The sequence below is a fragment of the Oryctolagus cuniculus genome, chromosome 13 (genome assembly GCF_051225735.1).
Source record: "Oryctolagus cuniculus isolate XC-2025 breed Fujian yellow rabbit chromosome 13, ASM5122573v1, whole genome shotgun sequence".
Lineage (NCBI taxonomy): Eukaryota > Metazoa > Chordata > Mammalia > Lagomorpha > Leporidae > Oryctolagus > Oryctolagus cuniculus.
The window spans coordinates 69,533,234-69,544,583 of NC_142879.1; the positions used below are offsets into that span (position 1 = coordinate 69,533,234).

Here is an 11,350-nt window from a genome sequence, read left to right on the forward strand (position 1 = left end):
GACCGTGGCTCTTAGAGCGGAGAAGAGGATGGGACCATGTGCTGCAACTGCAGAGGCCAGCAGGGCTCTGTGGAGGGCTGGGCGGGGGAGAATGGCCCAAGCAGAGAGGCCTGGGTTAAAGGGCAGAGAGACAGAAAGAGAGAGAGAGACAGAGCTCTTCCACCTGCAGGTTCACTCCCCAAATGATCACAACAGCCAGGGCTTGGCCAGGTGTCCCCAGTAGGTGGCAGGGACACACTGTACTTGTCACCTGCTGTGTCGCAGGATGTGCGTCAGCAAGAAGCTGGGTCCAGAAGCCTAGGAACCAGGACTCAAACCAGGCATTCTGATGTGGCATGTGGGTTTCCCAGTCATCATCTTTGCCCCAAACTGAGCATATTTTGAGTCTATAACATGATCACTTTGACACACACACACACACACCCCTGTGCAATCCCCACCACAATAGAGATAAACTCTCTTAATCACAGGTAAACACTGAGTTACTTTCTGGCTTTGTCATCTGTTCAGCTGTAGATGCTGGGGACTGTTAAGCTCCTTTAAGCCAACGAGTGGCGGCATCAGATCGGTCCTTGAGGAAGAATAGCTGACACTCTGGCCCAGGATGCACTGGAGCTGTGGGCGTCCAGAGCCAGAGGAACCAGAAGGAGATCATGAGCATTTGAGGCGTAATATGAGGAGGTCGGGAAGGCCTGAGAGATGGTTGGGCTGGAAGAGCACCTGCGGCAGGAAGTGGGGGTTGTAGGTCTTCAGAAATGAAGAACCTCTGAACGTTCGTCTCCGTTAGTTAGAATTCTTGCACGGATGATTAGTGTTACGTGAAAATATTTGAGTCTGATCCTGTTGGAAAAACCTGAAATTGTGAGATCATCCATGCAGTTCCGGTTTCGGTGAGAGTTAGTGCAAGTAAGCAGCAGGAGAGGCTCTGGATGCCTTAGGCCGGAGGGATGTCAGTAGGATTCCAGGGCCAGGCTGGGGCTGTGCCCCTCTGCGGGGCTCAGAGTGGTGGCAGCTGCAGGGCTGGGGGTCTGACTCACTGAGCCTGGGTCACGTTTCCACCTTTTGCCAGAAGAGAAGGGCACTGGGTCAAGGTTCACCACTCTGCAGCAGGGAAGTGGGCGCAGACAGAGGCATGGGATTTGGGATCCCTTGGGAAGCTGAATGGGTGCTCCTGACTCCCTGCCCCCCAGTGACCCATGTAAACTCCCACACTGTGAACTTTATTGTCTTTCTCGCTGTCTGTCTTTCCTCTCTCCCTTCCTTCCCTCCTCCCTCTCTTTCCCTCGCTGTCTCCCTCCCTCCCTCTGTCCCTTCCTTCCTTCTCTTTTTCTTTCAGAGACAAACACAGCGCATGCATGCACTCCCATCTACTGGTTCACGCTTCCCAGATACCCGCAGTGGCAGAGACCAAGGAGCTGGGAGCTAAGGCCAGGTCTCTCATGTGGGTTGCAGGAACCCAAGTAATTTTTTAAAATAGGAGCTTACAGCTTATTATTTTATTTATTTTTAAGATATTTTTATTTATTTGAAAGACAGAGTTACAGAGAGAGGTAGAGACTGAGAGAGAGAGGTCTTCCATCCACTGGTTGACTCCCTAGATGGCCGCAACGGCTAAAGCTGTGCAGATCCGAAGTCAGGAGCCAGGAGCTTTTTCTGGGTCTCTCATGTGGGTGCAGGGGCCCAAGGACTTGGGCCATCCTGCACTGAACTCCTGGACCACAGCAGAGAGCTGTTTGGAAGAGGAGCAGTCGGGACTAGAACTAGCGCCCATATGGGATGCTGGTTCTGGCGCTTCAGGCCAAGGCTTTAACCCACTGTGCCATAGCACCGGCCCCAGGAACCCAAGTACTTGACCCATCACCTGCTGCCTCCCAGGGTCTGCATTAGTAGGAAGCTGGAGGCGGGTATGGAACTCAGGCCCCTGATGTGGAGTGCAGGCATCTACACAGCTAAGCCAAACCACACCCTGAGGCTTGCAAGCTTTACATGCTTCTCACTTGTGTTTCTGCAATAAAGAAGCAACCCATTACCTAAAGCGATAACTTGCTTTGGAAACAGTTTTAAACAAACACCAAATGTATTCTTTTTGTTTTTTTCTTACTAAGGACGTGACATAAATGGTTTTGAGCAAAAAGTAAATAAAGCACAAATTGAGCATTTCCACCCTGCCCCTATTTCAGAAGGACTGGCTTCTCAGAGACGCGCCCCTGTAATGGAGAAGAATGTTCGCGAGCTCTGGGAGAGGACACTGCTGGCAAAGACTGTTACAGAGTCAGCTGGCAGGGTCAGGAGGAGGGCGGGAAGGGTGACCCCTGTACTGATCCAAAAGGCAAAGCCCGTCTGAGGCTTCCTGTTTGACGCTTTCGTGAAATTTCAAAGATTTTAATACCAACACATGACTTCTCAAACCAGGCACCGAGAGGTTTTTGTGTATGGAAAAATTTGTCTTTCTTTCTGTTTTTTTTTTTTTTAAAGATTCTTTTATTTATTTAGAAGGCAGAGATACACACACACACACACAGAGCATGTGAGAGAGCGAGAGGGAGCGAGAGGGAGCGAGAGAGCGCTTCCATCTGCTGGTTCCTTCCCCAAGGGCTGGGGTTGGGCCAAGCTAAAGCCGGGAGCTTCTTCCTGGTCTCCCACATTGGTGCAGGCACCCAGGTTCTTGGGCCAACGTCTGTTGCCTTCTCAGACACATTAGCAGGAAGCTGGATTGGAAGTGGAGCAGCCAGGACTCGAACTGGCGCCGATGTGGGATGCGAGCATTATAGGCAAAATCTTAACCCATGTACCACAGTGATGGCCCCTGAAAACTTTTCCAAGACTGATTCAGATGTCTCTTTCTCTTGGAAGAACAGAGAGCGCCCGTGCTCCCGTGGTGAGCCGTTGAAGAAGTTTTTACTGATGCTGCTGCTTCCTCGTGTTTAGCTGTGTCTTCTCTTGTGTGTTGCAGGGAGGAGTTAACATAATGTACCACGGGATCCAGGACTACGAGAAGAACAACGCCCGCGTGCACCTTGTGATGGAGAAGGGGGACACAGTTTTCTTTCATCCTTTGCTCATCCATGGATCTGGGCAGAACAGAACCCAAGGCTTCCGGAAGGTATGCATTCACGTTGCTGCAGCTCTCAGAGCTGATGAGTTAGAAACAAAAATTTTAAGATATATGAAAATGTGAAGGATCTGTGAGTTTTAACTAAACTGGATATATATATATATATATATATTCATCTTTTTTAATCCCTTGGCCTTAGAAGGTTTTAATTTCATTGCTTGCATTCAAAAGGGAATGAGGATCCTCACACACCCCGGATGGTTGACTTCTTGGTCTCACAGACTGATGGTCCCGTGGGTGCACATTCTCCCAGGATAACATGCTGTCCACACCCAATACTGGAGCTCCTTTGGGGCCCAGTGGGGCTTTCCAGTTCATCACGCTGCTCCCATCAATCCCTGAAGCCTCTCTGAGGCCAAAGGTCAGGGGTCACATTTCATGTTCCATCCATTCATTTTCTTCCCTGGGCTCAGTAGGGCCCAGATTAGGCTGAGGCAAGTTGAGGCAGCCTCCCCAGGGGCAAAATTTAAGGGGATGAGGCCAGTGCTGTGGTGTAGTAGACTAAGCCTCTGCTTGTGGTGCTGGCATCCATATGGCTGTTGGTTCGTGTCCCAGCTGTTCCTCTTCCAATCCAGAGTCTGCTATGGCTGGGAAAGCAGTGGAAGATAGCCCAAGTGCTTGGGTCCCTCCACCCACATGGGAGACCCGGATGAAGCTCCTGGCTTTGGCCCAGCTCTGGCCATTGTGGCCATTTGGGGAGTGAACCAGCGGATGGAGGACCTTTCACTCTCTCTGTCTCTGTACTTGACCTCTCAAAAAAAAAAAAAAAAAACTTAAAAAAATTGAGAGGATTCCAAAAAAACCTCAGCAATCAAGGTCCCTTACATGTTTCCCAAGTCACAACGAACACAAACAACCCATCCTGTGCAACAATGCCAGAATCTTAAATAGAAGATGGGATTGGACTCTGCACTCGATCAGCCCTCCGAGCCACAGGAGTGAGGAGGTGCAGGGACAGTTATGCAAATGTCGCTGTGGGTTTTACTAGATGACTGTGCAGTGTTCCTCCAGGATGTTTTCAGTGGCCTTAATGCCCTGGAAAAATATTAATCATCATGACATAACAATGTGAATGCCGGCGCACACGTGTTTGCCTTGCCTGGGGCTCTGCTGTGGCTACATGGGGGCTCACCTAAGGAAATGGAGTTTGGCACTCCACTCTCTGGAAGCTCCATGTGTTGGGCAAAGTAGTAAGTCCTCCTGCAGGGTGCAGTCACCTTAAGATATCTGACCTGTGGCAAAGACAGTGAGTTTTAACGTTGCTTTGCCACTTAGGTCTGTGTATAAGTTTTTCTGGAACGGGAAGAACCACATAACTTAAGCCTTTGCCTTGAAGGAAACACGGCCTTGGCCTTGAAGTGTTCCCTCTGATTTGCGAGGAGGTGGGTGTCGCTCCCCCTCTTCGTGGAGGAACGACACAGGACCCTGCGCTGTTCTTTTGTCTGCTCGGCCCTCCCCGGGTTTGCTGCTGGTTCTTTCCGGGTTAGCTACCGACCCTTCCACCTCCGTGGAAGGGCGGTTCCCCCTGACACATTCCCCACTTCCGCGGGGGAGCGGCACACCGCCGGCCGGCTCTCTCAGGGGCTGCACAGGTGTTTCTCAGGTGGATGTTCCCCTTAGATGTTCCTGGTGCATGTTGTCTCTCTCCTCCTTTATAGTCCTCTTCCGCCAATCCCAACTCGGCTACCCACACGCCGAGTACGCTGCTCTCCTCCAATCAGGAGCAGGATCAGCTCCTGGAGGTCATCACTCAAGTTGGCAGGAGGCAGCTGCGTAGAAGCTGTTTTCTCCTCTCCCAGCGCCATATTGTGGGAGAGCAGATGCATAGAATAAGTCTTAATTCCAGTAACTCAGTCCAGTCCGGGTTGCTCCCCACAGATCCCCCTTTCTTTTTATTTTTTGGCATTGATACGCGCCTGTCTTCGGTGTCCCGTGGCACACACTCTACTCTGCTTGCTAGGGTTGCCCACAGGTGCTTACAAGCCCTATCAGGCAAACCGAATCCAAGCCCTCTCATTGCCTTCTTGTGCGGAGACTTATTGGTGTTGGTTCGTGCCTATCTTCGGTGACCTGCAGCTCCTACTCTGGTCGAGCTGCCTGCTGGTGCTTATCGCCTAATCAGGCAGACCGAATCCAAGCCTTCTCATTGTGGTATTGTGGGGAGACTTATTGATGTTAATTCGTGCCTGTCTTCGGTGACCTGCGGCGCATAAGCTGCTAGCCACCCGCAGGTGCTCACCACCTCCCTAATCAGGCAGACCAAATCCAAGCTCTCTCATTGCCATGTTGTGGGGAGGCCTTATTTTTCTCTATTTCTCTATCTCCGGGCATTCCTATCTCTCCCATTTTACTTCTATCTGCCAGCATTCCTATTTCTCTCATTTTACTTCTAAACTTCTGTTTCTCTTATCCCTGCGGCTTCCCGGCGCCCACCCCGAGGCTGCTTCTTGGCGGCTCGCCGGCTCTGAGCCGCTTCAGCCCGTGCTTCTCTCATCTGCGCGGCTTCCCGGCGCCCGCCCTGCGGCGGGCTCCCGGCTCTGTGCGGCTCGGCTTCGCGTGCACACTCCGCGGTCTCCACGCCCTTCGCGCCCGCACCACGGCCTCGCGGCAGCCCCACGTTCCCTATCTATTCACGCCCCGTGCTCTCTCTGCACGCGGCGGCTTCCGCGAATCACACAGCGTAGCTTACGTTTCCGCAACCGGCATTCAGTCCAAGTTCCCTGGACTAACCTGGCGAATTCCAACCTGGTGGCCCACGTCTCTGCCTCTGGTTCCAGATTTTCGCCTTTTGCTCCCCGGGCTGACTTGAAGAATTCCAAGCTGGCTTACGTCTCCGCCTCGGCCTGCACTCGCGGCTTCATCCTCCCTAACATTTTTCTCTACCCGGTATGTTTCCCTAAGTTTTCTTCCAACAATATTCCTCCCTCATTTCTCCTGGCCTCTCCCCACAGTCCGTATCCAAGTCTAAGTTTCTTATAGGTTTCACTTTCACTTTCAACCTGCAGTCCGTATCTGAGTCTAAGTTTCTTCTTGCTTTCACTTTAAATCCTAACTTCTTTCCCACAGTCCGTATCCGAGTCTATGCCTAGGCTTTCGAGAGCTTCTTCCGGCACCTTTTCTGTACGGCTTTTCCCTAGGCTCTTTGCTAGTCTCTCTCTCCGGTATTTTCCACTTCTTCCCGTTTCTTCCCTCCCAAGTTTCCTATCCGAGTCACGGCACCATTATGTCGCTCCCCCTCTTCGTGGAGGAATGACACTGAACCCTGCCTAGGCTTCATATCCGAGTCACGGCACCATTATGTCACTCCCCCTCTTCATGGAGGAACGACACAGGACCCTGCACTGTTCTTTTGTCTGCTCGGCCCTCCCCGGGTTTGCTGCTGGTTCTTCCCGGGTTGGCTACCGACCCTTCCACCTCCGTGGAAGGGCGGTTCCCCCTGCCACATTCCCCACTTCCGCGGGGGAGTGGCACACCGCCGGCCGGCTCTCTCGGGGGCTGCACAGGTGTTCGTCAGGTGGATGTTCCCCTTAGATGTTCCTGGTGCATGTTGTCTCTCTCCTCCTTTATAGTCCTCTTCCGCCAATCCCAACTCGGCTGCCCACATGCCGAGTACGCTGCTCTCCTCCAATCAGGAGCAGGATCAGCTCCTGGAGGTCATCACTCAAGTTGGCAGGAGGCAGCTGCGTAGAAGCTGTTTTCTCCTCTCCCAGCGCCATATTGTGGGAGAGCAGATGCATAGAATAAGTCTTAATTCCAGTAACTCAGTCCAGTCCGGGTTGTTCCCCACAGGTGGGCATGGGTTTTCTTTCCACGGTGTCTTCAGTTTTCATGCTTGCCGTCAGAATACTAACCCTCCCAAATTTGGCAGGGGGCCTAGCCTTGGAACTAAGAAGATGACGGGCTACTTGGGATACCTGGCTTTGTGGGGCTTAGGAAAATCCCATGGCAAAGTTCTCTCACCTAGGGGATTGTGTTTCCTGTCCCCTCCATACCTTTTCTTTTCTTAAAGATGTACTTTTTATTTGAAAGGCAGAGTAACAGAGAGAGAGAGAGAGAGAGAGAATCTTTGATGCACTGGTTCACTCCTCAAATGGCTGCAATAGCCAGACTGGGCCAGGCTGAAACCAGAATCCTGAAAGTCTGTGTGGGGCAAGGACCCAAGTGCTTTCCCAGGCACACTGCCAGGGAGCTGGATTGAAAGTGGAGCAGCCTCCCTTGAAGTTGAACTCTGATATGGGATACAGGTGTCTGCCACCCCCTCTTCCCCCATCTACACCTTTCATTTTATTTTTTTAAAAGTTTTTATTTATGATTTGAGAGGCAGAGTTATGGTGAGAGACAGAGAGAGAGAGGTCTTCCATCCACTGGTTCACTCCCCAATTGGCTGCAATGGCCAGAGCTGGGCTGATCTGAAGCCAGGAGCTAGGAGCTTCTTCCAAGTCTCTCACATGGGTGCAGGGGACCAAGTAATTAGGCCATCTTCTACTACCTTCCCAGGCCATAGCAAAGAGCTGGATCGGAAGAGGAGCAGCCAGGACATGAAAAGTGTCTATATGGGATGCCGGTGATGTAGGCAAAGGCTTAGTTCACTGTGCCACAGTACCAGTCCCCCATCTACACCTTTTAAAAAACAATGATTGGCTCAGCTGCCTCAGTTATCACACCTGGTTAAAAACAATTTGTAAATTTTCAGTTAGCCTTTAACTGGGGTCCTGGGAGAGGGATGGAGCTGAGCTACAGAGAGACTGATTTTGAGTCCCATGGAGCAGGCTTCCAGTGTAGAAGTCCAATCCTGAGTGAAATGATTGGCTGGGTAAGAGAAGGCCTCCCAGCCTGGTTGGTTGCTGGCAGCAATGGGATATGTTTCTCAGTTTCACCACTCTCCACAGGCCATTTCCTGCCATTATGCCAGTGCCGACTGCCACTACATTGATGTGGAGGGCACCAGCCAAGAAAACATTGCGAAGGAAGTTTCAGGAATGGTGGATAAATTCCAGGGCTATGAGGGCACCGTGGACTTCAAGGTACGCTTGTGAAAAATAAGGTACAGGTGTCAGGTGTGTTTTCAGATGCTTCACGGTTCTCCCACCCAGTTTAATTCTGGGAGGTGCAGAGTGCACTGCTGAGCCACACTGAGAGTGGCAGTGGCCTTTCCGGCTGCACCTGCTTCCCCCTGCAGGGGACCCGGGCACCTGCAGCTGCCGCTCTGTGTCTTGGGGAGGTCCCACAGTGCAAGGTCAGACCTGTTGCACACAGCACAGACAAGAACAAAAGTAGGAAGCAGATTTCGGTGAGATAAAATGAAGCACCAAATGCTACCTTCTGAAGGCAGAGCAGGGCAGGTCCAAGTTCAGGATGGCCATCACAGGCCTCCAGTATCACCACAGAATCGCAAATTTGGCCATTAGCGAAGCCAGTGAGGCTGCCAGAGAGCAATGCCCAAGCACATGTTCCTTTTGGTAAACTTGCCTCTGGGGTTTGAGGAGAGCCGCAGGTTGCATACAGCAGGGGTAAAGATCAGGAACATTCATTGAGTAGGGCCATGAAACAGTGCTGCATATGCTCTCTTAGTGGACACGCATCACGCGTACATCATCATTTTTAGCTAGTGGATATTCTGCTGAAGACCAGTAGACGTATTATCAGTCAAGGCAAATAACTAAACGTGGTGACCTTAGTTCCTGTAATATGCACATTTTAGCTGATCTTGATATGTAATTTGTAATAGATAATGACAAGTGCAATCGCAAATGCTTCCTAGGGAGACGGGCTATCACAGGGACTCTGGGCTGCTGAGTGGGCTGTAGGACACTGCCTGCCAAGGCAGCCACCAGCTGTTGCCAGTCACATTCTGAAGTAGCTTCCCAGTGTGAGAATCTTCTTCCTGCATTACCTGCAGGTGTGACCCCAGCTGACCAGGTCTTGGCTTGGCATTTTTCCCTCGAAATCTTGTCCCTTGCCTTTTGTTCAGTCCTTAAAATGCCTCACACAGACAACCTAATCTGTCCACTGGGACTTCTGTCTGACACCCTGAATTTTAACATAGGATAAACACAGATGCAGTCAGCTCTGCTTAATTGCAAGTTCTGCGTCTGTAGATCAATCATCCAAAGTATAAAAGACAAGAGGAAACATTTGAAAAAATATTCCACTTGTCCCAAATATGTACAGACTTGTTCCTTATTAACGAGCAGACAGTCAAAGCTACCGGTGACCAGCAGACAAATTATCTGTGTCATTAGTCCCTGAATGATCCAGAACAACTGTTTACATAGCATAGTCATTGTACTAATACTATGAAGACTCTAAAGATGACTTGAAGTAGGCAGGAGGATGTGCACAGGTTAGATCAGGTTTTATACACTACTTGATACTCAGATGGGGGACTGGAGCAGCCTCAGATGTTGTATTCCCTGGGGGTCCTGGAACCAGTGCCCTGAAGATATGATGAGGTCCAGCTGCACATATGTTTGAATTCAGCAAGGCTGTGCTGAATAAATACCTCCTATATTTAATTGAGTTATTGAGCAGGTCATTGTTCCTCAGGCTTACTGGGAATGGCGGTACTAATTGTTGTGATCTGCTCTATAATTCTTTGTGAGGTATCAAAGCACGTTCACGTCCATTCTCCTGTTTTCTTCTCCCACACCGAAAGGAGCAGTCAGCACAGCTCCATGCTGTGTAGGAGAACATAAGAGTCAGGTGGTTGGTGCAAGTTCCCTTAGCAACATAAGAATTCAGAGGTCTAATTTAAAACCATCCTTTCCACCATACCTTGCTGTTTGCATGGAAATAAATAATAAACAAGGAGGTTCAAATTGTGTCATCAAAAAACAAAGGGAAAAAAAAGCAACAAAAATTAGTAACCCAAGACACTGGTTTTCCCTGTCAGGGTGTAATCAGGAGTAGAATGTTCTAGATGGCTCAAGCAGTCAGCATAAAGGGCGGCAGGGAAGTGCAGAGGAAACTCTTCAGGAACTGGCGATGTTACGAGACATTCCCTGCAGTTAGCAGGTGCACCACCTCAGCCAGGGCTGGCGATGTGGGCCCCCACTGACTTAGTGTGGTGGCACTATTTTAGATATTACATTAATTGTAGTCTCAGAACATGGTTTACTTACGAACCTGTCACTCCCCCTCTTCGTGGAGGAACGACACAGGACCCTGCGCTGTTCTTTTGTCTGCTCGGCCCTTCCCGGGTTGGCTGCCGTTCCTTCACCTCCGTGGAAGGGCGGGCCCCCCTGCCACTTTCCCCTCTTCCCCGGGGGAGAGGCACACCGCCGGCCGGCTGGCCGGCTCTCTCGGGGGCTGCTCAGATGTTCCTCACGTGTTCCCCTTACATGTTCCTTGTGCATGTTGTCTCTCTCCTCCTTTATAGTCCTCTTCCACCAATCCCAACTCTGCTACCCACACGCCGAGTACGCTGCTCTCCTGCAATCAGGAGCAGGATCAGCTCCTGCAGGTTATTGGTTGAACTGGAGGCAGCTGCGTAGAAGCTGTTTACTCCTCTCCCAGCGCCATATTGTGGGAGAGCAGATGCATAGAATAAGTCTTAATTCCAGTAACTTAGTCTAGTCCGAGTTGCTCCCCACACTAACCAGTGTAGCAATTATGGGGAATTTTCCCCCTATTTAACCCTATGTAGATGGTGAGTAGGCAAATAGAAGTGTTTCATAAACTCCTTCTGTTTGGCCTTATTTCCAGGATGTTTGGATGTTTCGAAGTCGACTTGTGAAGGGGGAACGAGTCAACCTTTGAAACCACCCTTTGCTAAAACTCTCCTACAGGAACGCAAACAAAAACAGGTGTCAGAAGAAAACCCTTCCCTTGTGATGGTGTCATCTGTGCTATCACTCGTTAACAAAATCACAAACCATGGCTCAGGTACTTGATTGCATACAGTTAATTCTGCAGTGCAATGAGGGTGTGGTGATGGAAGTAAAAACAGTAAAAGTCAAATAGTATTGTCTCAAGGAAAATCATCTGGGGTTACAACAAGATTAATAAAGATAGTTGACACATAATTTCAGTGTGTGAAGTCGGTTATTTTGTTTAGTTGCTGAAATGAATGCTTTGGATCTCAGGAGGAGCTGAGGTTTGTGTTTCTGTCCTGATAAACCCACAACCTCTGTAACTCTGGCTTTCAAATAAATAAGTACATTAAAAAATAAAAGAACAAAAAAAACTTCAATAGGAAAAGTAGATACCACAAGGTGTTTCTGTCCATGTGTATTT

General features: G+C 50.1%; 1 protein-coding gene across 4 annotated transcripts in view; it reads left to right on the forward strand.

Moving 5' to 3' along the window:
• Positions 1-11,139, forward strand: part of LOC138843056 (phytanoyl-CoA dioxygenase, peroxisomal) — a 35,908-nt gene extending 24,769 nt beyond the window's left edge. For all 4 annotated transcript variants that reach the window (XM_089311734.1, XM_070055673.2, XM_051821525.3 and 1 more), the window contains 3 exons: positions 2,954-3,103; positions 8,005-8,139; positions 10,820-11,139. In XM_089311734.1, the coding sequence (XP_089167860.1) occupies positions 2,954-3,103; positions 8,005-8,139; positions 10,820-10,873 (339 nt within the window). In that variant the 3' untranslated portion in view covers positions 10,874-11,139. The remainder of the gene's footprint in view (positions 1-2,953; positions 3,104-8,004; positions 8,140-10,819) is intronic.
• Positions 11,140-11,350: the final 211 nt, after the last annotated feature.